Here is a 27,278-nt window from a genome sequence, read left to right as displayed (position 1 = left end):
AACACAGCAGGTTAACTTCATTGGTCTGACGTGCACCCCCCCCCCCCAAAGGGGACCAAAGGTGTAAAAACATCATAAGTGTGTAATAAATCATGTTGGTGTTCAGAAGATGTCAATAATATGTACCTTAATTAGCATCTTTAAACACAACAATCTTTACTTGCAGGTTAAAAGTCAGGTCTAGGTGCTGATGTAAGTTTGTCACATGGATGCAGAAAGACATAGGTCAGCTGACACAGGGCACAAAGACAGAAACCCAAACAGAATAGCCGCAACCTATCCTAACTCATTTTGTGTTCCAAGTCCCGCCTTTGCAAGGTGCTCACCAATGGGAGAGGGGAACTAAATCATGGGACCTGAGCATCACAGTCTATGTTAAGGTCATGAACATTAAACCAGTTATTTCCATAAATCTGACGTCATCTGGGAAGCCCCCAGCTCAGTAATTTCTGCATGTTTCTGGTGCTCTAACGCCACTGGAGAGCAGGGATCCCACTATGGCGCAGTCAGGGACCCAGACCGGTGCAGGACGCCGTACCGACCTGCTCTCACTGCCGTGCTCCTTCCTCTCGCGCACCCTCAGCCACTTCTTCAGCAGGAAGCGCTTGCGGCGGGGTGAGGCACTGGGTGTGGAGCAGTTGGACCAGGGGACGTCCTCGTCACTGGATGGTGTGATCTCGATGGAGGGCAGCTGCAGGTACTCCTTAGAGCCGGAGCGGGCCCTCCGCATGGACGCCACGTCGGGGACCTCGCCGTCTGCCTGCACGTTCTTGGTGCGCCGCATCTTGAAGCGACGCCGGCGCAGTGTGGGCGTGGATGAGCAGGACCAGGCCAGTGGCCCACCCCCCGGCCCTGCCCCTCCTCCACTGCAGTCCCCTGGGACCTGAACTTGGAGCGACGGCAATCGGAGCATCTCAGTCATGGCACTCGCGGCCCCCCGGCTCCCCCTCCGAGACCAGCCTCGTGGGGCAGGCTATAGATCCTTCCGGAGAGTCTCCTTCTGCACGAGCTTCAGTCCGCTGAAGTTTCGGCTGCTTCTTTGTGCTTGGTGGTCGGGTCCGGCCGGACCTAGTCCTCCACCTGCGGCCGTGTATCCTTGAGTTCGTTAATCGATGCTGCGCTCCGGCCGGCAAGCAGAGGGTTTCTCCGGATTGGGATGGACGGACAGCTGGGAAGGTGTCACTGCGGCAAACTGCCGTGACTGCCAGGGAACGTGGTTATATTAGACAACAAAGAGGTCTTCTGTTCTCAGAGCAACAGATGAAACGTGTGTAAGCGCTGGTGTGTAACAGGACACCTAGCTCACGGGGGATGGAGGCAGAACTACACAAGCATGCATGCGCACACACAGACACACACAGACTCACTCTTCTCACTCACTCTACTCACTCACTCACTCTACTCACTCACACACAGAAATCCCAGGGCAGTGCAGCACAATCAGGAAGCTTCCTGGACGCCCCTCTCTTCCCACCGACACACACACACACACACACACACACACACATACACACTCCCCCAGAGCCTGCGCTGGTCCTCCTTTGAGCACGTCTCCTCCTGCTGGTTAGTGGGGCTGCTGTCCTCCGTTTTGGCCCTCCTGCCCTGGCCCCGGTCCTGGCCTACAGGTCAGAGGGAGGTGAAAGGAAGTGGCGACACAGACACTCAAACATACATCCACTCACAGGACTCGCTGACACACAGATGGTCAGCTCAGCAGCGCACATGCAAACAGGCACGCGCACACAGGCACACAAATACAGGTACACAGATGCAGGTACAGGCACACAAATACAGGTACACAGATGCAGGTACAGGCACACAAATACAGGTACACAGATGCAGGTACAGGCACACAAATACAGGTACACAGATGTAGGTACAGGCACACAAATACAGGTACACAGATGTAGGTACAGGCACACAAATACAGGTACACAGATGTAGGTACAGGCACACAAATACAGGTACACAGATGCAGGTACAGGCACACAAATACAGGTACACAGATGCAGGTACAGGCACATGGGCACACAAAAACAGGCATGCAGATACAGGCACACGCAATCAGGGACAAGGACACACGCAAACTGGCAGTTGCTCCCCCAAGCTCTCCTGACCCTGTATGCAGACCTAGATCGGTGGGGGTGGGGAATCTACAGCTTTCTGTAAATTTATACTCCATGCAGTCAGTGGGATGCTCACTGAGGGACCCACACATTCAGTCCGTGCCCTGGACCATCATAGTACACATGTTGCAAAGTATACCGTCAAATAAACACCTTAATGGACCTCATAGAACCTGTCATGGTCAAACTGCAATGGAGTCCCAAAGGAAATAATCAGGCAGAACTACTTTCTCTGACATTTGAGCAAAACTGAGAAACTTCTATGAGCATTAAAGAAATTGGCTTCTAATTGCTGCACTATAGATCAAAGTAAGTCACAATCCATAACCCATATGCATATTTCTATAACTTCTGAAGTGTAAGCGAACCTTAACACCCCGGGGGATGCCCAGCATAACTTGGGCTGACCTTTGACCCCTGCAAGGCACTAAGGAAGTGCGCTAACATAATTAACGTACTGTCCCCTGCGCCAAAGACCCACAACAGAACTTTCATTCAAGACCTGTGATTGAGGGCTGAAATCTCTGTTGTGTCCAGCATCAAATGTTCAGTGACTTTTTAATGAGGTGTTCAGGATATCAACAAGCTCAGAAAATCCAGAGTTGCCACATCTACTATGGTACACTTTTATCTGAGACGTTAGTCCGTTAAAGGATTCGGAGCATTTACAGCATATGACCCACAGTAATGCAATCACAGGAACATCATCTTAGACAACACTGTCCCCAGCTTGCTTGACCTTTAAAGTTATCACCTTATCACCAAACTCCTACAAGCAGCCTTTCACCAGCAAGCACGGGCTGTACTCTGTAGAGGATAGTTTTTTTTTTCTTTTTAAATACCTGCCTTTTTAATGTCAAGGGTTATGTTTTTGTCCAGTGACCTTTGCAGAGTATAAATGGACACTGAAACACTCAAAATAAGCAAAGAATTTCTTCAGTGATTTAACAAGCAAAACTGAGCAGAGTAAATGATCCTATCAGGAAGAGTAGGCAATACACAGATTGAACACGGTGACTTCTGCCCTTTGCCGTGATAACAGTCTGACCCTGGAGGGCGCGATTAAATATTTGACTTGTAGCAGTATTACATTTGATCGGGACGCCAACTGCAAGAAGTCACGGGTTACAGGAAGAGGCAGGTCCTGCACAGTATGACATCGTGCCGAGAATCGCCGACAGAATAACGAGGGTTTGCGGATTCCCACGCCCGTGCCATCTCAAGCGGTTTCGGGTTCCTGTGCAGGCAGGAAGTAACACTACACTCGCCATCAGCACTTCCTGGTTTGCTGGCTGCTTTACGCATCTATTTGTATCATGGCGTTTCATGCCGTCACAGACTCTTGGAGTTGGTTATGCTCTGACACATATGCATGCCTCCGGAGCACGCTAACATAAACATGACATAAAATAGACAGGGTTCTGTGTAGCAACAGCTATAAGCGAAAATTGCCCCAAGAGATATAACAAAAGAAAATAGGAACAAATTCTGCTATATAAAGCAGATTTTGGGTTTCACCTGGCGCTCCCAAAAGTGCTGCGTCTTTGCATGCTTGGGTCTCCTTGGTGGCAAATCTGGGATTACGTTGATGCTTACGGCACCTATCACGTGTGTCCGGGTGTAGTTGTCGGTGCGGTCTCCATGGCGACTGTGAGTTAAGTGACGTCTCCCCCTCTGGCTTGCTTCCACTCAGGAGAATCCAGGAGGTGGGATCGTCCCATTCCGGGCCTTCACTTCCTGTTCCCAGTGACCCGTATGAGCCGTACCAGAAGGCATGAGCCAACCATCAAGAGTCGAAGTTGCCTTTGGAGGCACTGAAGTAGACCTTTCTATAGTCACGTGGGATCATCTAGCCTTCACTATAAGAGAGGGGTGTAACTAATATAAATATAATTATAAATATAAACACAAATATAAATAAGAGTCTGGACACCCAGGAACTGTCAAAATTAGTGTGACATCTGTTCCTGCCTCTTGCAGGGTTTGACCACATTAATTCCACTGTGGTTTTAAGCGATTTCCATAAGACGGAGATTAAAACGGATCGATGTGCTTCTGTATTTTCCTGCCCCACCATTAATGACACCATGATAAATACTGACACTTAAAACCTAAAAAAAACCCAACGTTTTGTGCTTTTATTGCAGTTAGCAACAGCGTCAGGCCCCACGGCCATTTCTTCAGTTACTTCAGTCTTTCTTCTGGGGTATTTTGATGCAGTCTTCATGAAAGGCATAATTTAATCCAGACAGTCAATTTGTTCTTACTGGGAGAAAATCCTCCCAAGTCCAGAACACACCGATCAATAATCTCATGCTATCAAAGACGATTGCCGTAAATTGCTCCATAATCAGATATGCCCTCTGCCAGAACAATCTAGATATCACTTTTTTTCAGGGGCCAGTCAGAGTGCACGGAAAGTCAGCCGTGCCGTTTCCCTTCAAAGTCATCAGACGGCATCTCTACAGGCAGCAATGAGAGCAAGAAGAAATTGAATTAGAGGCCATTCAGAGAGCAGCCCGATGGAAACAGGTCCACTTTAAGGCAGCACATTAAACAGGAGTAATTTGACTACAGGGAATCGCCAGCTTTATCTTACTGTATATGTGACAAGGACGGCAATGGAAAATCACAGTATAGAGACTGCATGACATTATGTAGACTGCCACTGGTCTTCAGGAAATCGGGAGACATTGATGCAATTAGTGTGCATCCCACACTGAACTTTAAAAAGGGACTTGTAAACAGGAGCTAGTATTACATTTCAGTGAAAAGTTAGTAACGAATGGTGAACTGTAACATATCTTGTTGAGCACTGTAGGTTTTAAATGAATCCAGGTCTAGTATTCAAATAAACAGCTATGTTGCTACAGCAACACCATTTTCAAAGACAGCTCTATATTAAGCTGCTGTTACTTCTTATTGCACTATATGTTGTTAATGTGTCGTGACTTAATAAAAATAATTTTAAAAATACTAATTAAAACAGCAAAAAACAGCAATGAAAAATGTGGGAAATAGATTTGTGGTTCTTCATGGGTGTGTCATGATACAGGAAATGAATTTAAACTTCTTTATTGGGGAAAAATGCTAATCATTGGCCGAGAATCAGCATGACCCCTGAAGCTAACATTAGTTAGAAATATGTACTTGAATCTGCAGTTTCCAGTTTGACTTTGTGATTTCATGCTGCATGTAATGGACGCCTCTGTCGTTCATTAACCCAGTGCAGGTCAAACAGTAATATCATGCTGAATGTTAATTCCAGGGGTCACAATACAGATAAACCTGGTTCAAACCCGAGTCTAGTGCAGTGGTATGTGCCCGCACAAAAGGTAAATCTTCATAGACGCAAATCTATGTGATGAGGTACAATCACACCAAGAGTGTGATGTTTTGATTTCAGGAAATGCTGATGTGCACATTTGCTAAATGGTGGTTAAAACCAATTCAGTTTCATAATAAATAAATGAATAAAACACATTCAGGAAACAACAATAAATGCAAGCTTGTGCATTAACAAGTAAAAGCTACACGTGGAATATGACTGGAAAATTCCAACATTTGAGGCTGCCTTCTGACCATGAACATTGGTTATTTTTTTTAGCAGACGCTTTTATCAGAAGTGATGTACAATCGAAAGCAGGATCAGACGGTCCCTGGACTGACGGGGTTAGGGCCTTGGCCAGAAGCCCAACAGTGACATCACTCTACTGACCATGGGCTTCGAACCCGTGACCATCTGATCATGGGCACAGAGTCCTAACCCCACTGAGATTAAATAATGATATGGAGGAATTATGAACAGACAATTTCAATCGGTTCACTGAAAAGGACACACCATTTGCCAAAAACCATCACGCACTGTTTGGGTTACCATAGAATCCCTTTTGTTACAAGCAAGGCCCATCGCATATTCATTCTGTGTTTTGATTTTTGGATTCTTGCTTTTTGTGCCGAAGTCTAACAGCTGGGTTTCAAAACTTCCAGAATGCCACGAATTAAAGGAGACAAGAGAGAAGGACAGTACATGAGTTCCACTCCACGGTTTAGTCTGCAAGCAGATGGGATGAGTTTGATTCCTGTGGATCCAGAGGTGACCCCCAGTCTGTCAGAAATACTCACTATGAAATAACTGATTTGCCTTGAAAATTAGTCATTACATTGTCTAACCCACACAATAGGGTTACACAATATCACATCACAGTTATATGGCACATGTGCAATAACGGCCAGGGTTTCAAGTGAGGGGTGTAAACATTTGTCTAGACAGCGGCTTTTACGGACGTTTACATATGCCCACAATTTGGTACGCAGATTAGCAATATGGCTACAATATTAATGAGGCGTACTGTGAAGCCTGTATAAATTCAACGTATCCTTGTGTTTAATAAACATGTCGAACTTTAAACTGCAAAAAGTACCGCCACACCACCGACATTTTTTACCTTGTTTATCCACAGTATCTCCTCTTTCAGAAGATGTCGTGGCTGCTGTCCCTTTCTTCACCACCACTTCAGTGCTTATCGCTTCCATGACATACCAAACCAGTTGCATGTAGCGTACTATATTTAATATACATAAAGATACGCCAAATTTATACAGACTACTAACTTTTGGGAGTCACAATACACGCAATATTACACACGTCACGGTTAGAGTTAAGGGTCTTGCTCAAGTGCCCAGCAGTGATATGATTCTACTTTCCGGTCCTAAAGCCCTAAGTGAGACACCACAAGCTCCATAAGCATACAAACAAGTCCTGTATTCTGTATTCCGGTAATTAATTAGTCTCACTGGAGGCAGACGCCATATTACACGCACACATGCTAGATCTCAGCCACCAGAGTTCATTTCAGTCATCTAACATGATGACGTGTCACAAGGAACGATCTTGGAGCCTTAAGTTTCTTGTTATAAACTTCTTATTAAAGTAAGTCTGGTGTCAGTGACTATTTGTGGCAGCCCCTGCTCTATTTACACACACATAATTTATTGTCTGACCTTTCTCTAATTCGCAGTTATATCTCCTCCAAAGCAACTCCAACCTCATTCCGCTGATTTTAAGACTGCACCTTCCATGCACTCAGACACTTACACCTCCCCCCCAATCCTATCTTGCCCACAGCTCCTTACCAGCAAACTGGCACCATTGCAGCTTCGAAGTGTCACACCTCCATCAGAGACAATGCTAACACAACACAAGCACACGTGCATTTGCCTTCTGAGGAGACCAGACCCAGATCAGCAGTAAGAGCTGGAATCTGAGGAGAGTTTGGTGGAATCGAACACCTGCTCAGCTTCATCAAAGGGAGGAGATCACATCCCCGAGGGGCAGTTTATCTCTTTGGAGACAGTGGGGCTGTGAGATGCAAGCCCCTGAAGGGGGGGGGGGGGGGTAGGGAGTGCTCCTGCGTGAGTGAACCACCTGTTGTTCTTCACGGACTGTGAGGGCGCTCGACTGACCAAGCATCACGTGACAGTCATGCCTCCCCAGCAGCTGGGAGAGCATTGGGTAACACATACAACAACGGCAAATTTACAGCCCCCCCAAATCCCATTGCCCAGGCACCCTGCAAGAAGAGATCCGCAGCCAAATACTTGCAATAAATAATAATTTAGAAAGAAAGAAACTTTTGCTGGACATTTAATGCAAAGCCATTCTTCCAGACCTGAGCATGATTCATTTCCACACAACTTTTCCCTTCTATTTCACGCATCCACAAAGCAGGGGTCTGATGCTGGGGCCTTTAACATAATCACTCCCAACATAATCAGTTCAGATACACCTTGCAAGTATCATGATCGAAAAATCAGCACATTTCCTTTTGTTTCCTAGTCATTTAACCCAGAGGACCCAAGATTAGTCAATCAAGTAAAATCAGACAAGTACATTGAAAAAACCCAATTAGTAATAAACATATAATAGTACTTGTTAAGAGCTGCCTGACAGTGCTTTAGCATTCCGGGACTATTGCCAAAGAGGAATCAGCCTGACGTGCAATCTTGGTCACCGTTTGTTAATAAACAAACATTTGTGTGAATAAAACCTTTAATCATCATCATCAACAACCGTGCAGCTTACTGATAAATAACGAGGGAGACGCAGGCAACAGGCTTGCCATGTCATCTTTTGGCTAAAATGCAACACGGAGTGCCTTCCAAGTTTTTAAGTCTGAAAGAGGCCATCATGGGAAACAGGCAGCATGATCAAGGTACTGCAGCAATTTAAATCACCAAATAAGCACTGACACGTGGTACAGAAGTTCGTATAATCAAATGCAGTCAAATGCAGTATAAACAATTTAAACAACGGTTACTGTTGCGCGATGCTCCTTTCTAGCATCGAAAAGTGCGAAACACTGTATAAACCAGCTGACAGCTGCAGAGTACAGAGACAGACTAGGACCTATATGTGTTCTGGTTGTTTTGGTCCGCAACCCATCAAAAGTATAAGCTGTCAGTCTGATCACACCCCATTAAAGACATCCAGCGGAAGAAAAACATCAAAACAACAGATCGATTTCCTACCTTTGCAGGTGTCCTGCGCAGTCGACTAGCTTAGGATCAATTTTCAAGTTCTCAGTTATATCAGTTGACTAATTTTCTCTGCTTTCGGAAGAATTATCCACAAGCCGGCTCAGGGAGTTTTAGGAGTGATTTTAAAATGGCAATCAAGCCGCCTGACTTTGGTATAAAACTGAAGAGCATTTATTACTGACTGCTCGGTGGCTATTGGAAATAACTTCCTTCTGCATCAAGCATTAAGTTTTTTTATTTTCTCAAGTTTAGGACATCGCAAATTCCTGCAGATTCGGCGTGATTAATTATTCATAGGACGCTAGATTGACGCAAAAGTATGCCAATTGGAGAAGTGTTCCGGATTACTGAGGAGGCGTGGCTTGCACAGCCTGGCCAATGGCGGCATCGCGTGGGCGGGCCGACGGAGTGCCGTTACATAGTGTCCATGCAATCACTGCTTTTGCTAGGAAGTGGAAGCGAGCAGACCACTGCGCGGCGACCTATCAATGGAAAGGGGATGCGGACAAAGCAGCAGCCCGGCTCTTAACCGTTTATTTACTGTGAGGCGCACGCTTGTAAGAATCCCTGCAAAGGCGGCGATGCTCTGCGACAAAATTTCGGCTTTGGACCACACAGAAATGAACATTTCCTTTCAATGTAGAACTTCATATGTTCATATGAGCATCAATAATAACCGAATTCCGCAGTGTTGGAGCGCTGTTGTTAATAAAATTAATTACCAACAGACATAACCTGTCACATCTGTATGTCTAACCTGTGAAACTAAGCAAGTCCTTACTAAATAAATACGTCCACCTTATCTATGCTGGTACACTAGTACGTAGCCTATTACACGCAATATTTCCGGGGGGAAACGCGATTTGCTTTCGCCATGCGACGGCATAATTCATCCTCAGTTTTGTTTATCACATTTGTCCTTCATTGGCCACCGTATGGAGGTCAGTGGGACACCCCGGTACTGGTTTAGTGAGACAGCAGGTATTTTGTAGATGGGCCAGCAGCAGGTGCCATCAGGCTTGGCCCGATGGATCAGCTGCCCCTCTGCACATGTCCTGCTGTCAGGAAAGGAGAAAGAACCTCCTTTTAGGTAGCTAGGACGATAATGAATGAATTCATTATGGCAAAACAGAACATCTGATCTCACAAACAATGTCCATGAATATAATATATGTGATACGTACGTAACAGGTTGAATCACCTGCCACTTTCTCATAAACCTGAGACAAAACGATTATTCATAGGCTATAATTTTCACCCATTTATAAATGGTCCTTTTAGAAAAAAAGGTTACATGACTTTATTCATAGATCAAATAAAAATGAAATCATCCTTAATATATTTAAATAAGCACGACTGACTGGTGTATTCTTGGCTCACTGATTAGTGTCCAGAAGGGCTTTTCAGGTATACTGATAAAAATAACTAAAATAACTAACGGCGCTCCGTTCTTGCATTCGGGAAGCGTTAAGGCTTGACGCTGGTTGTCTGTTTGTCGCAGTAACAGCGAGGCCACGGGGTTTTTGTGTGACTGCCTTCCTGGCATGGCAGTGGCCCAGCAGACAGTGACACAGAGAGCTTTCCGGAACCTGCCGCTGCTGCCACAACAGCACACAGATGGCAGCGTTTTACACCCAGGGCTAGAGAGGGGGGGGAAGCGACTTGTTTTGCTCTGACTCTGAAACCAAATTTCACAGCTTGTTCTGCATGTTTAACACTTGTGTTTGTGTTTACTTTTAATGGTTTGTTTTGCCTCTAGACCGTCGTAAAAAAACTGTTAATGGAACACAGCATCAGCTGTAACAGGGAGTATGGTTTCAGCAGGTGTTACTGTACAGTGCAGTGCTGCTTTAATTCAGTGCAACAATGTTTCCAAACGGTAGATACGTAAACAAACGAGATGATAGACAATAGCATATACAAAAGGGTTTGATTTAGGATGTTGCCTTTCCTACGACTGTCTTATTTTTTCAATAATTTCCCCCCTGGGGTCGATAAAGTTTGTCTTATCTTGTCTTAGTCGCATTTCCGTTTCTCTGCAGTTGCAGTGTAGCGTGTGATTTTTGTACGTTAAGAAATTAAAAATACCAGTTCTGCTACTGTATAACCGCACCTATTTTATTGGCAGCCGGACACCTGGTTATTGACTCACATATTGTTTTATTGGTAGATTTTCTGTATGATCTGTCCAAAGAGTAGACAGTGTATCACTATAAGTGCTTAGCTAACTGTAGCAAAACACATTTAAGCTGTTTTGCATATATAAGATGGTATAATAATGAGGGTATAAGACATATTACTTAAAAATATCTGATAAACTAGGTATTTATAATGACAACTGAAGATAGAATTTCCAAAACTCAATGAATTTTGCTCCATAATCTTAAGCAAGCCAGTGCAGTGTTTCCTTCATGGAGGGAATGTTGTAATCAGATGGGTGAAGTAACCCGGAATCGTCCCCTCGTGATGCAGCGACCAGACGAGCTGGAAAGTATGAATAATGTTGATTAATCCTGGCTTTTTCCACACCCAGGCCGAGGCCCTGACATGGCCCTGGAAGGCCGCCAGCTGTCCCACTGTTTGTTTCTGCTCCATCTCACGGCTGCTCTTCCCGGCCGCGCTTCACGCTTCATCGTTTTAGCTCTCCCAGCAGGTGAGAGCTGAAGGCTCGTACACACCGCTGTCAGTGGATGGAGACACGCAGCCCTCTGAAGCTCTGCGGTGGATGTAGATGTCCCACCAGGTGACTGGCCTTTCCGATGGACACTGGTTGCCAGGATGACCTAATTCACTCATGTAGCCATTCTAATACACCGATCTGCAGTTTAATTCTAATAATGAAGTACAATAATTTCCAGCCTTCTCATGTAGATTAGTAAGGTCAGTACCCAGAGAAAACCTATACGACATGGGGAGAACAAGCAAGCTCCATAGACACTGGCCCGGGTCAGGATTCGAACCCCTAACCCTGGAGATATGACTTTACCAAGCCCTCCTCCCGGCTCCCACCCCAGACAGTAGCATTTTGAGCCATTCTGATAATCGCCTATGTCAGAGCTATTCAAATCACGGGGCTCAAGGTCCAAGCACTACTAATTTTCCTTTAACCGTGAGCCAGGTGTGAAGCTGCTGTGGCCAATCAGAATCAGTAATTATTAAACTGTCTACCAGGGAGAACTGAAAACAAGGCCTGGATTTGGAATGGAGGGCCAGATTTGAAGAGCCCTGGCTTATGTACTGGCAGCCAGACTAGCTGTGGTAAGCATTTTATGGAATTCAGCATAGTACTGGGAAGTATGTTTGAAGTTAATGCTCAAACGAACAATTTGTTGATCTTTTGAGATTAGTGGATATCCACCGATTTCCATGTGATCACACCCTTTAAGGCTCCAGGTTCCAGGTCATAATCAGTGTGCGAGTTCCTGAGGATGCAGAATAATGGAACAGCGGAAGTTGGGGGGGGGGGGGGGGGGGGGGCATGGGTCTCTTGGGTTGACTGTAGTATCATTGTTCTCGATCACACAACCAGTTTATCACCTGATAGCAAACGCGACACCCTACCTCCTTGAAATCTATTTTGCGTCTGGAGCACTGATGGAACTAATGAAATGTCAGTGGTCTATGGGAAAGCTCTGTTACCCACCACCCCCACCAGCGACGGGAATGGTGAAATCGAAAGGGACCTTCTGCTTTTGCCTTTGGATGCTGTACGACAGGCTTGATGGGCCTAACCAATGACAGCAGCGCTATAATGCTGACCGCATACTCCAACGCTAGCATGCAGTCCCTCCAGTGTCACCACCTTGTCGCAAGCTTTTCAGCCCCAGTTAGGTCACGGCCTCATCCCCGGTCACTTTTCCGCCGGTTCTCCCAGAGACCCTCCGTGGAAGCCTAATTCATCTGCCCGTGCTATTAACAGTGGCGAAAATATCCAACCTTCTGAAGTGTTTACACTGAGGGTGCATATCTCCAAGGAGACAGCAAGTGGTTTCCATAACTGTACACCCAACAATCTGAGCTGAGGCATGTTTCCCCCAGCAATAAACCATCCAGACTCTGAACACATAGTAGGTTTGCCAATACCTGTTTTCTAATGGCTTTCAGTTATAAGTCTTCTGATTAATAGATGTGTCTTTTTAGGTATTGACCAAGGATCCCAGGACAACCTAGAGGCTATGGAGAGTATTACACCTACATGCTTTTCATTTCCATTCGTAGAGGGTAACCTCACGCACTCTTGGTTCGTACGACATTGCCATCAATGCTGAAATATGCTGCTGGATGAGTATTTGCAAGGGCAGGTTGGGGGGGTGCAGAGTTATGTTTTGCAAGGGCTCTTGCATGACAGACCCTGAGGAATTTGGAACATCATTGGATTGGTCTGGCTTGGGGGGCCAACAGGTGTCCAAGATCTCTGTTGGCTCCCCTAAGTACAAGTCATCTATAAGTCATGTCAGAGTGTAGATTTCGGCTTCAACAGCAGGTGCCGTTAGACCAATGCTTTGCCAGCCTAAATTCAGGCTGCTGGATTAAACGAAAAAAATTAAAAAGCTGAACAAGCAAGAGCTGCAAAGTCAAGAACCTTTGGAATGAAATTCAGCCATAAGTTAAATGGTATTTGCAAAACTACAGCATATTTTCACCTCAGCTGGTGGGTGTGTTGATTTCCATTCCTGTAGTCTGAGGGTGACTGATGTCCTGGTTTCTGGACATAATTAATTGTTGATAAATAGGAGATGCTGTACATATGTTTGTAGTGTGGGACACTAAAGCAATGATTTCTAACCTCATTTCCAAGGAAACAGCTGTTATCTCTGCATATCACCTTCTTGTTTTCATCATTCTTCCATCTCCGTGGAGAAAGACGCATAGTTAGCGTCTAATACGCTAGTAAGGTAGAGCTGTCACAGAAGCCGGCTTTGCATGTCAGAGTTTCCCTGCAGAAGAGCAGGCTTGACCGTTACACCTCATTTCGATGCCCTGCTCTGCTGATCGAGCGTTTCCGCTCCCTCACGCAAGAGCGTCAAAAACAAATTCACACGCTTACTGTACACAGAGTGTAATTTGAACTCGGTACCCAAGTCAACCTCAGTAGCTGGAGGACCGATTGTGTGCGGCTTTGTGTGGGGGTGTGTGTGCGGCTTTGTGTGGGGGTGTGTGTGGGGGTGTGTGTGGGGGTGTGTGTGCGGCTTTGTGTGGGGGTGTGTGTGGGGGTGTGTGTGGGGGTGTGTGTGGGGCTTTGTGTGGGGGTGTGTGTGGGGCTTTGTGTGGGGGTGTGTGTGGGGGTGTGTGTGGGGGTGTGTGTGCGGCTTTGTGTGGGGGTGTGTGTGGGGGTGTGTGTGCGGCTTTGTGTGGGGGTGTGTGTGGGGGTGTGTGTGGGGGTGTGTGTGGGTGTGTGTGTGCGGCTTTGTGTGGGGGTGTGTGTGCGGCTTTGTGTGGGGGTGTGTGTGCGGCTTTGTGTGGGGGTGTGTGGGGGTGTGTGTGGGGGTGTGTGTGGGGGTGTGTGCATACAGGTTTTTGCAGTCTTCCTGGGAGCAAGCGCTTTGAGAAGAATGGCGTTTTAGAAAACGCGAGAATGTTTTAATCAATTTTGAGCACAAACACAAAGCCCCGAAATATAAGTGAATGTGTGTCAGTTTTTATAATTGAGTGGAGGCGCAATATAAAACAACTGATCATCTAGAGTGTTCCGTCATCTAGAGTGTTCCGTCATCTAGAGTGTTCCGTCATCTAGAGTGTTCCGTCATCTAGAGTGTTCCGTCATCTAGAGTGTTCCATCAGGAGGCCTCTAATGCTTTTACTGTGTAGAGCATCCACTGTCATCCCAGGTCCAAAGCTTCTCAGGAATGGCTTTCTGTCTTTCTTATGGAATGTCACCAGTACCAGATTTTATCAATGGGGATGTCGGAGGTGGTGGTGGTGGGGGGGGGGCGGTTTTTCATCAGATTGAAAGTAGCACCTGGGGCTGGCACACATAACCATCAACCTACCAGCAACCCTACTTACTGCGCGGGGGGGGGGGGGGGGAAAGCCATGGCGAGAGCACCTGCCTAGCAGCCCCCCCCCCCCCAAAGATCCTCTTTTGTTCCAAATAGCAAATGGAACCAGGTGACATGGGGATTAGACAAGGAAACCTTGTTTAGCCAGGGGGGGATGGGAATGATTTAAACATCACACATACTCAAGGGGGGGATTCGGGAATGAGCGACTGATGGTACCAATTCACCAGCACAGCCAGCAGCCCCCCCTTTAAGTCATTGACTGTGTAGACCACTGCAAGAGCTGCACAGTTCAGGGGGTTCATCAAGTTACTCCATTGTGATTCGTCTTCTGTGACAGTTTCAGTCAAGCATATCCAACCTTGGATTCCGAACCAAAGGCCTACACTGCAAGTCGAAGTTTTTTTTAACACCCTATATCTTAGCATCTTTGGTTAGACTTCAGGCAGAGAACTCTGAGATCGATGAACAGAGAATGATGACATGACCTGCACGGCCGCACGAGATCCACGGAGTCAAGGCTACACAGCTAACCAGTGCATACGTCTCCAGTAGTGGTGGAGAGAATTCTCTGGAAAAACACCCCGAGTCTTTAAATGACTGAATGCAAAGAGATTATTCAGCTGAAAACTAGCTATGTTTCTGTTACATATGTGGTGTTCTTTTATTTGGTTAATTATTTGCCATTCTGTACCATTTTTTTTGTTTTATTTGTCGCACTGATTAAACTGTAATGAAATTTAAGAAACAAACATAAGAAACGTGACACAACCATAACTACCTTCACGCAGCTTGCCGTAACTGCAGACATATTTTTTATTTTAGCTCAGAATGTTATTCTGAATATTCTTGAATGTTCTCAGCCAAAAGATTTTGGTTGCCGCAGTATTGAAATGGGGGTGTGAATGTTGCTAAATCGTCTTTAGGGGGCAGTCAGCTGAAATTTCACCTGTGTGTGCAAGACCTTTTTATGCCCTATTAGGGCATCACACTGGGGAACAGGAGTTTGAAGTGGGGTGCTGTAAATATATGATGCGGAGTATTTTTACAAACTGACAGATAGATCAGTAGCTTGGGGGACACTAAAATAGTGCAGGGATTTATTTAAAAACGTAAAGTTTTTTTTCCCTGAATGGACTGTTACTAAAGCAACTCCAGTTACCATCTCGAGGGTACAGTGACTAGGCCTCCCCATGTCTATAAGCTGACATTTTTATTTATTTAGTGAACCTGTTTATCCAAAGCAACATGCAGGTGATGATCAGAGAGAGAGGTCAGCCAGTGTGCCCAGATCAGCTGGGACTAAGGGCCTTCCTCAAGCACCCCAGAGTGACATCATTCTGCCGGACACGGGACCTGAAGCCACACACCCCGTCTTCCAGAAAGTCTGCAAGCTCTGGACTATCTGGTAGGCCTCAGTCATCGTTGACTTCTCTCCGTCCATCTAAAAAGCTCGCTGCTCCATTCTTCTTCCTGTTATCTTTGCCTTGGGTAATGCAACAAGATCTATCTCAATGAAACCCCAAGAGACCCACCGTATTTCAGGTCAATAATGCAAATCAATAGACCCTTCTCATTTAGGGTGATCCTTTAAATATACCAGCCCTTTAAGTACATCACAGTTAAGTAATGGTGAGTGTTGTCATAGATGACAAATATAACATACTCTGATAGAGTGAATCTGATCTTTGTTTTTTGCAGAAATAAAAAAATGCATTAAGTTTAATGGAGCACTCTGTTCCAGTGGGGTAAAAAAAAAAGGATTACAACTACTGGTAAATAACTAAATAACACCATTAGTTTGCATCATCTACAATCCCTTTGTCTAGATAGTGGAATAAGGCTAGAATATGATATGGTAAATTAGAGGGAAAAGCAAAACTTAGCTTGTCTTCTATCCTGCTGTGACCTGTATCGTATAAAGGTCGGCTCATATTTCTAATTCTATGCTCTTGAGTAACACAGTCCCCCATACAGAATTTCTTGTCCCCGTGACTCATTGAAATATTAACATGGTTTGAATACTTGCAGGTCTTTAGCCAATCCACAAAGAGTTTTTAAGTAATTCCTGACTGCTCATTGGTGCCTCCTTGTGGCCAGTACAATTTATACATCAGGGTACATTCCCAAATTTATCATGTGACACCTTTGGCCTTCAAACAGTGAGACTGTAAGGGCTGAATAAGCTGTACTTAATTCTGCATGTCTGTTGGGTAAAGTACAGTACAACTATTTCGTATAAACGTTTTATATACAAATGGTATTTTTTGCGCTGGCCATGTGCAACCAGTGTACTGGAATGAATGCTTATTCAACTACCCAGTATAGAGAATAACTACCAGTATACAAATAAATAAATATATGTGCAACAGGGAAGTGAAAACAAGTAACATTTAGACATTACATACACATAATGTCCATAATAGGCAATGAAAATGCGGCTGGCTGAAGCAGGAATCTGTTCTTTAATTTGGTCGTCTGCGTTCTTATGGTATAAAACTTCCTACCAGGGGTGAGAAACAACTGAAATTTGTTCAGAATGTTCTAGGAGAATGAAGATTCATTGATTTTTTTTTTTACACTCTTTTTTTCAGCAGGCTGTTTTACCTGTGATGTGTAAAAGCACCCAGTACACATCTCGGAGCCTAGATGTGTACAAAATAAAGCAAAAATGAGCACCTTGTCCACAGAGAACCCCAAAGCAGGAAACTGAAAACTGTCTGTTCTCTGGCTAGCTGCTTAATTTAAATTAACAATGCTAATTGTAAATCTGTGTATGGACAGAACCTGATGGCATTAATGATGTTTTAATTATTTTTCTTTTTAGTAAAAACAGTGAGCCAATATGATTTTGAATCACTGCACCCTGGTAACAGGACACATTAGAGAAAATATTAGGGGACTTGTGAAGTAATAGGGAAAATCCCATAATCTACCGACATTATGTAGCCTTTTACTGGGCGAAAAAATGTTATGTACAAAATAAATGCTCCAGGTAATTACATCGATGGTAATTGGTGGGTGGTAGGACGAGAAAATGCAGGAAGTATGCGGCATAGTGATCCTGGGGCAGCTTGCATCCGCTGGCTTTCTGATAGGTCTTCGGTTGCTAAGGGGGGGGGCGGGGTGGGGTGTTTGGGGGGAGGATGGATTCTCCTCAGTTTTGCTGCATGATATGAGCACTGGGGATTTAACGAGAACAAAAAAGCTTCCTCATGTTAACATTCCACAGCGTGTCGATCCATATCTGAGTCTCCTAATAAGCGCAAAGTAAAAATGAAATAATCAATTTATGAAGACAGCAAAAGAAATGCGGATCAGCGCTCAGGAAACCAGGCAAGTGCAGATACTGCAGTAACTGCTGGCTGCAGACTGCCTCCTTTTCAGTGGGGCAGGACTGTACTGTATGAATAAGCTGCGATTCATATTTGTTCTAACTCATTTTCTCCAGGAGGACAGGGAGTCAGTCTGAAACCTGTGGGGGGGGGGGGGGTCACCACCTGCCCCATAGTATCATAATTAGTCCAAAACTAACAGATCAGATGGCTGGGTTCACTCCAAAACCTGTGTCAGCTTCCTACTGAGAAAAGCACTTTTTGATTAATTATCCTTCCTGTGGAGAGAGAGGCGACATTAATTCTTGCCTAGATTTAATGAATATGCATAGTAATTTGATTGGATAACACCCGACTTTACAGTTATTGGTTTTTAATTAGATCTATGGAATTAGCACGTCTGGAGACAGAATTTAAGTTTGGTTTGGAAGGATTAGGGTTTAACCAAATAAAAACAGCCCTCACTGCGAGTGATGAGGTATCATGCCCTGCGGGTATGGTTGCTATGCCATTGTGACCTATAAAGCAGTGCGTGCTCATTGGATAAGCTCTACAGGTGGGAGTTGGGGGTGACAGCATGCGTGGAGGAAGGAGTGGATGGTGTTTAAAGAGCTCTGAGCCGGAAGAAGACCCTTCACCCAAAATCCCAAGTCTCCCACACCCACTCAGGTAATGCAGCCGTTTTGGCTCATAAAACAACCCCGATGTCGCCCCCTTTCGACCTGCGGCCGTAACGCATCGATAGCTACGGTTCCCGTTTGTCAAAGGAGGAGGTCTAAAAAGAGAGTGGGCAGGAAGGAAGCTGCATGTCAATATTATTTTAAGGTCACAACGGCCACGCTTATCCCAGAGTTTTAAGTATTGATCAAAAGATCAGCCCAGCCATTGCAGCTGGTACAGGAATGCCAACCATCTACCAGCAGTCACCTACTGCTGCAGATTCGCAGACTTTCAGCATTACGTTGCGATTTAAAGAATATAATATCTAAACTGGCAGATGTAGCTGATTGGCATAGTCTGTACTCAATATATGAAAATACTTCTACTCAAAATCTCTCTCTATTCCATTTTCTGTTCCTGCTTATCCCAGAAGCTTATGGGCACAAGGCAGGGAACAACCCAGGATGGGGTGCCAACCCACCACAAGGCACACACAGGGCAGAGACTCAAACCCTGGTCCCAGAGGTGTGAGGCAGTAGGGCTAATCAATGCACCACCGCACCAGTCCTCTGTTCCATAATTTATACATGAATTGATCCTGGTTGGCAACCTCCCAGGCCAACACACGGTCCAGTCCCACCCTCAAGATATGGGGCCCAGTCTCACCCTCCTGGTCCAGCTGCTGGGGTCCTCAGCAATGAGGATCCTACGAGCCGGATCACCCTCAGGGAAACACGCCACATGGCCGTATTGCCGTAACTGACGTTCCCTCACAATGTGGGTAATGTACCTTAAACCAGCGGTACCTAAGGATTCTCTGAAGAGACACAGTACCAAAGGAATCCAGTCTCTGTCTCAGGTCACTGGTCTTGCAGCCATACCCCTTTCCAGTGACCTCATGACCCTCCACGCTCTCCTAATCCGTCTATTGACTTCACAGGGTAAGTGAACCTCTCAACGCGGTCGACATTCTCTCTGCAGACAGACACACTGCTGATGGCTGACCCAAGAGGTCATTAAAGGCCTGGATCTTGGTTTTTATCCAGGACACTCGCAAGCCCAGACACTCAGACTCCTCACTCAGTCTCTCAAGAGCCCCGATCAGAGGCTTCATTGACTCCGCAAAGATAATCAGGAAGATAATAAAGGAACATCCACATAAAAAATAAACCTGCTAGATCATTATAAGCTTCTTCAGAGTTTTAATTTTAATTTGGTCTTTGCCATCTTCACTTTCCAGAATAGGTAAAGTCAGGTGTCTTACAAGTTATGGGTGAATATTACACCCACTTCTATATTTAGCCAATACAATAAGCCGAATGAGTACACAGAACCATCTGGAAATGTAAAACTGTCATCTACAGAACCTCCTGGAATACCATGAACTGGAATCATTGTTCACTTTTAATGTAGCCAAAACTATATTGACATTTCCGTACTTCTTCGCTGCAGTGGTTGCAGTGTATTGTAAATGGGCAGAAAAGAAAGTTCTCAAGCACCAGAGTGGCTGCCAGAGTCACTGTGTTTCCACTGGGCCCTTGAGCAAGACTCAGTCCCAGCTGCTCACTGGAAGCTGCATAACTCTGACCTGAAGTTTCTCCCATGTTTGAATCTCTTTGGACAAAAGCGCCTCCTACTGTAAGTGAATAAATGTAATGCAGATTACCGTTAACTGGCTCTTAATTAACATAACAATGGATACAGTATACTGTATAAGTGTAATATGTAACTCACAAGGAATGCAGGGTAAGTATACTGCTGTTGTTATGGAAACAATGTTTCCCTGAATGGCTGATGACAGAGGCAATGGAAGTAACATGCAGTCTTTTCATTTTTCTGAAGCTGCCTGCAAAATGAGATGAAGAATCATCTTGCCGTTCTGCGGCAATGAAGCAACATAGCGTTCTGCCTTAAAATGTGACGTTTACACGTGACAACAGCCAAGTCAATTCAAGGCTCATCTCTACGTTACTTGACGGGATACGTTCAGTATTGAGAAGATCAAAAGTCGTTGCTTGTTTTTTTTACCGTCTTTTGAAGGTACTTAGCTAATATATCTGTCCAAAAACAGACAAACAAAAATAAACATTGTAAGATTCCATCCGTCATCGACATCAGTGACTGCAGGATTGCCGACACGTGTCCTTGCATTTTTTTAAGGTCCTTATCACCCTGCTGTCTCAGTAATGGGACACGGTACGAACCCTCCAAACATTTCGCTGAAATCACAGCCCTCACCTGCCAAAGATGGGCTCTGCCAGGCAGCTTGGAACAGAGCCCAGAAAATGATAAATAAAACAGTCTGTAGTGTATAGCAGTGCGTATACTTTTACAATAAGCCCAGTCAGTCTACCTATTTGGGGCTGACAGTGCTATCGTGCTACTCCTAGACCTTTAAGGGATACAAAACCTTGCGATGCTGAAGCACCTACCAGAGACATGGCCACAAATTAGTTACAGCGAGGATCCAGGCAAGGCTGAAGCTCAGATCTTTCATCCTGTGTGACAACACTGATGTCAGTCCCTGAAGCTCGATGAATCATCTTGTCATACGTATTTTTTTCCGGAGGTCATGCAGCATGTAGATGGTGAGTCTATGCCGTTTTGTACCCAAACTTCGGATAATTTAAAAAATATCCCTTATTTAACACCATTAACGATGGCGACACTCAAATGAGAGTCATGATAACCATTAAGTCAATAAATGAAAGGCAGCCGGCGGGGTTAATGAGTGAAAATCTTTCACAATTATGTTAAGGAGATCGTATCCTCTGCTGAGGGCATTGGCCTTATTACGATCTGCGTACAGCGTCCAGCGGTCTTGCTTTTCCTTATACCACATCGGTGCTCAGTTATGACTGACTGAGTTAGCCGCTGACATTATGCGAGTCGGTTTGCAGCTCTAACCCACCATCTGAACACATGCTTCCTTCTTCACCATCTTCTAACCCGGGGTCCCATAAAGGACACTGACATGAAAGCCTCTCCATACCCCCCCCAACCCATATAAAATGTTTGTTTCACTTCATAATCTCATTTCTGCGTCAATGAACGGATATGTAAGTGTACCTTCCATTCATTCTTTTATCACAATGACAACTGAATTATTAAAACCAATTTTAAGGGAATCCTACAAATTTATAGCTTTGAAATACTGGGGTACGTAAGCAACTTTTTCCTGGAAGGGAGAATGAATTTTTTTCTCTGTAATAAAGTTCAGTAAAATTTCACTGTGATTCTACTTGACATTGCTTTAAGAGGTACTTTTAACACTGAGTGGTTACAATGGGACCTAACGAATAATAAAATCAATTGCAGTGGTTGAATGTGTGCACCCATCTGGGAGAGCCTACAGTGTTCTGAATCTTGGTTTTCTTTAATTTACATCACTGTAAATCCCACTGGGTGTTGTTAAATAAACCCAGTGTAAATGCATTTCTATGGCAGGAAATGATGCTATATAATATGATTTTCGACTACACCGATACCCGTATCATGACTAGCACAGATACCGGGGATATTAATGCACAGAAAGTGACATGGGGGGGCTATTAAAGTCTTGGGGAAAGGCACTTAGGGGGAGTGTTAATGAAGGCGGACTCAAGCCCCTTCCTCTGCCCCGCCCCCCATTTTCGTGCTTCTTAGGAAGTGACAATGAGGGAGGCAGCCCACACCTGTTTCCCCCCCCCCCCCCGAATGTGACAATGTCGTCAGAGGGCGACTGGAAAACACTATGTTATTGCTTGGAGTGGGTTTTCCCACTGGCGGGATTATATAATTAACGTGCTCAGATGAAGGGGAACAAACAGTAAAGTCCAACTGTACAACCAGAGGAGTGTAATGTCCTAAATGGCCCAGCCTCCGCCTTTGTGAACCTAATGAGAGCAAGCTAACGGGAGCGAGCTAACGGGAGCGAGCTAACGAGAGCGAACATGATATTCCGCATCCAAAGAGGTCAAAACGACCATACACTGATGAAAAAAGCAAACTTCGTAGCGCAAAACCAATCACAACTACATGTGAATGCCACCCATAGCATTAGGAGCAACTGGGAATACTGGAAACAATAGCATTATCTCCTCCAACGGTGCATCCCAGGCGTTGAATCTCTTTCTGCAAAGCACTGAGATGGACAGTAAATCAAACCCAGCTGAAAGTGTTGAGCTTCTGACGTGGCAAACAGCCTTTGACCTGTGTTTGAGCCTTGAGTCAGATGATGTCACAGACGTGGAAAATGCCACAAAGAACAGCTGAAATGGTAAAAACTGACATTTTCGCCTCGCAAAATATTGGTTTTCTGCACCTGTCCATATAGATGCGTCTCACGGTGGTACAGAGATACCCGTACTCCTACATCGTGCACCTCAGTGTCATCGTCTTCCATGCACAAATATCCTTTCATTACCCTGTTCACATTTAATCATTTGAAATGTGTATGAAGAATATTAGGGTACATTAAGCAGCCTGAGAACTCCGTCATTAGCACAACTGCAGTGTGAGAGGGCACCCATCATCATTTAGGCACCATTTTCAGGGGTGTAGATCCTTGATTGGGCCTATTTGTGATTAATTTGGAATATTATGCCTCATGAAAATGAGTATGAGTATTAACTTGAGAAGGGGTGAGCTCCCACAGAGGTGTAAAATTCTATCATTTCATCATGTTTAAAAAAAAAAAAGTACAATTTTTTTGTTCAAGAGGCTGTCAAAGTGATGAAACAAATTAGAGGTTGCAGGGATGTGTTGCTGATTGCTTTGTTGCTCTTTTTGTAGCCCTGAAGACAGCAGAGCTAACTGACAATTTTACAACAGACCCCAGGATTATGATGTCATCCAAACGGCCCTGCCAAACACTGCAATTTAAGGGAAGCACAAATGAGCTTCCTCTCACAGCCTCAAGACCGGGAGAGCAACCTGTCATTTTCCCCCAGAACAGCAATCCTTAGGGTTAAATTTTCAGGCATTACCCGTGTGTAGGGATGAAATTCTGGGCCCCTCCTATGGCGGATTTTGGGGCCCCAATACAGTACTGGGGCCCCTGAATCTCTCAGGGCATCCATGTCCCTCCGACACCCCTGCACGCATATAACAAAACCCTGATCCTGCTGACAGATGCGGTTTGTGGCCAGGAAGAGCGATGACCATTGGAAGAGAGTCTTTCCTGTTGTAGCGTAGCAGAAGGAATCAGTCTCCAGTCAGATGCTGTTCATTATTCATCTAAGGCCTGTTATATTAGCATCTCTATGCAGAGAGCACACTGATTGGTGACCGAACTGCAGAAATTCCTGTCTGAAAGCAGAAAAGAATAAAATTGCTTTGCGTCGGCGTGATTTTGCCGAGAGTCTGCATACTGCCACTGGCTGCTGATTGCTGGCCGGAATTCTCCTGACGCAGATTCCGACCTCCGTGATTTATCAGCGTCCTTGTCACTTACGGACAGTACACAGATCCAGGGTTTAACCATTCTGAAGTATGGAACCTGGACATAATTGTCGATGGTGGTTCTAAACTACAGTACGATACTCCCAAAATTAAAGTGTGGATGGCTGAGGTCACACAGGAAAAGAAATATATATTTGCACAGATTCCATCCATCCATCCATCCATCCATGGATGGATGGATGGATGGAATCTGTGCAAATATATATTTCCTTTTCTTTTCAGAGTAGGTAATTGAAGTAATGTACTCAGCAAGCTGCCTGTTTCATCACCAATATAAGCTGTAATTTAGCTTTATTTATTTTTTAATTGTGCCGGAATATCCTTCAGGTTGACGGCACCCTGGCTATTTATAATGTTCCTTTTAAGGCACCTCAGAAGTTCCTTAATGTGCAGAAATCTGCTCAGCACTAAGCGCGTTCAGCCACAGCTCATTACTGCCGGCATCATGACGTGTGAGAGGAGATGTTCCTTAAAAAAACCTTCCACATGTTTTTAATTTCAACCGAAAGGTAATTCAGCGCATAACCATTTCTTGCTGGAACTTGGCTATGAAATGGCTTCTGTCATCCATTCATCTCCCATCTTCTTATTAAGGACAGGTTGACTGGGGGGGGGGATCAAGTTTATTCTGGGTTTCAGAAAGCTGGGGTGCAGTCTACATGCAGTGCCAGTCCAGTGCGGGGCACATGCACAAACTTACAAATGCAATTAGAAACTGCAGGCAATTTTAGAGAACCTGACTTTGGGAGAAAACTGCAGCGCCCAGAATAAACCCACACAGCACAGGGAGAATGTGCAAACTAAATACATAAGGCAGCCAGTGGGATTCGAACCCCCAATCCCAGAGGTGTGAGGCAGCAGTGCCAAATATTGATAACCACTGTAAGCATAAGGTCAAAAGTTCATTACAACAAAAGTGACAAGAAAAGCCATTATTAAATTCATTTCAAAACCAAAAACACAATTATATAGCTAATACATTCTGCATTAAACATATGCCATGGAAATTCAGGGGGTATTCTGCTCTTTATGGCGTTCCCAGCTGAGGATGATGTAGATTTTATAGCTGTAATATGCACCTAGAACCTGGATGTGTGACTCCCCCATCACAGAACCACTGCGGCGGATGCTGACCAGCCAGACTCACTGAAGAAAATGTGCTGATATTCAGCTGCAATCGATTTTCCAAGCTCAGATACATCGTGCTGTCACCAGTGGCTGATATAATAAGCCGGTACTGTACATCACTTCCCTGGTAACCCAATCACCATCGCCTCACGCTCGCTGGGGTTGCCGTTCTCCAAGGCACCCCGCGTCTCCTGGTACCTGCTCTATTTCAGCAGATGCCCCCCTCGAGAGCTTCCAGTCACGTGAATGTGCAACTGTTTGGTTTTTCAATGCGGAGGCCACTGGTAGATGCGAGAACCAAACAGGTGGTGTTTTTCTAGTCAGAGGAAGGAATAGGAGGCTAAAATTAAGGCGAATGCTGCACCTTGTTTACGGGACAAAGCAGTCGATTGTCAATTAATCTGAAAGATTATTCGGAAAAATAGCATGGCCTAGTTTTTGCATTTCAGGACTTGTTAAATGTCAACGCAGATTCAACAACATTCTTTCCTTTTTCCTTTACTTTATCTGACCATGAAAAAAGGTTTTGAAGGGCATAAAAAAACCCCTAAACAGCACTGACTGCCGTTTCAACACAACCCCTCATCGGGCAGAACCCATTAAAGCAACATCTACCACATAACAGGCACATTATCTAAAGCCTGTGACATTTCACTTCCTGCAAGCTCGAGATTTTCCCGCTGCTTCCATTGAGAGGTTCATCCAGAGCCCTGAGGGGTGCTTCTCAACATGGAAGAGGAGATGGATGGAGCTGTGGTGGAGTTATTTAGAGAGGGCTTTCGAGTTTGGTGGGGGGGGGGGGGGGTGGTTAGGACTTGAAGCTATGCCTTCTTCATTAAACCCCTCCACAGATCACAGATTGATGAACAAGCCACAAACAGGCTGCCACAATCATGTCAGCTGTACTAACAGTAGGCAAAATCATCCTGGTTGGAGATGCCCACACTCATTTAAACGGACGCCTCTTAAATCCCCTCTGTTGTGTCCTGGTGGTCTTATTACAAGTGGGCGTGCGTACTGCCTCTAAACACAAGAATGTGTTTCATTATTTATACAAGAGTGGAAAATACCTTTCAGATTCCACAGTCTCAAAGCCACTTTGCAAATGATAATCTGCTGCTTTATCGGAAGCATTAGTATGTGGGTTTAGGAGATTAGGACAGGATCAAATAAACAAACCCAGACTGTTGCGAGTAATAAAGCAGGGTTAATTTTTGATTTGGAAGGGGGCAGAGGATCGCTACTGGGTAGGGCAGGAGGGATTAAACAAACAAAAGGCTTTATTTAACACAAACAGCACAAGCAGGGACACAATGGCCAGGTCGCCATTCTAACCCAGCTATCAGAAGACCAGCACAACCTGACAATATCACAGCTTTGCCTATCCCTACAACAATACGCTTCCTTACTCAACCAGCTGGCCCTCTAAGTAACACTAATGAGATATTTAGTCTCACAAGGGCGAGCTGGATTTCACCAGCTAGGTCACCCCGTAGGTGCCGGGTTGGTGTTCGCTCACCACGGCAACATGACCAGCTCCTGAACCCGAGCATTACTCAAGCCTTTAAGAATTATGTGAATCACTGTAAGGTGCAGAAAATACCTGTGGCCTTTCGGAAAATTCAATATGACACTAATGTTTGTACTGTTTCATTTTATGGTAACTTCAGCAGGAAGGTACAAAGACCATCCAGTAACTGAAAGAACAATGCGGACTGAATAAAATATATCAAGGATGGTACAAACCAGGGGTTAGTGGTAAATGAACAACATGGATATCTACAGAGAAATCTGACTACTGAGAGCTTCTACAGTACATGACCAGTTCTTTCCAGATGAAAGTCTCTACAGAGGTTGTTCTTGCAAACTGGTAAAGGAATGAAACATGGAAGTAAGGGGTCAGTAAACCCAAAATTAACAAAATGCATAACAAAACAAGTGCCAGTGGCACACCAGACAGGCTGCACCACCTCAGGTACCAGGATCAGAACCTTCACGAAGCCCGGGCTGGAATTTTAATGAGCTCCTCAAATCGGCTCTTGGCGTAG

At 44.9% G+C, this 27,278-nt stretch overlaps 1 protein-coding gene across 15 annotated transcripts in view; it reads right to left on the bottom strand.

Annotated features, from left to right (window-relative positions):
- LOC111849614 (protein Aster-B) overlaps positions 1 to 27,278 on the bottom strand; it is a 122,185-nt gene that overhangs the window by 70,765 nt on the left and 24,142 nt on the right. For 9 of the 15 annotated variants that reach the window (XM_072701069.1, XM_072701074.1, XM_072701073.1 and 6 more), the window contains exon 2: positions 543 to 1,619. The exons of 1 other annotated variant lie outside the window; for it this stretch is intronic. In XM_072701069.1, coding sequence (XP_072557170.1) covers positions 543 to 922 — 380 coding nt within the window. In that variant the 5' untranslated portion in view covers positions 923 to 1,619. Of the gene's footprint in view, positions 1 to 542; positions 3,914 to 6,574; positions 7,024 to 7,262; positions 7,363 to 8,657; positions 8,912 to 27,278 lie in introns of those variants that run through there. 5 more of the 15 variants (XM_072701071.1, XM_072701084.1, XM_072701081.1 and 2 more) reach the window with 5 other exon arrangements.

This window comes from Paramormyrops kingsleyae, chromosome 17, assembly GCF_048594095.1.
Source record: "Paramormyrops kingsleyae isolate MSU_618 chromosome 17, PKINGS_0.4, whole genome shotgun sequence".
NCBI classification, from domain to species: domain Eukaryota; kingdom Metazoa; phylum Chordata; class Actinopteri; order Osteoglossiformes; family Mormyridae; genus Paramormyrops; species Paramormyrops kingsleyae.
This window is presented reverse-complemented; position numbering and strand designations above follow the sequence as displayed.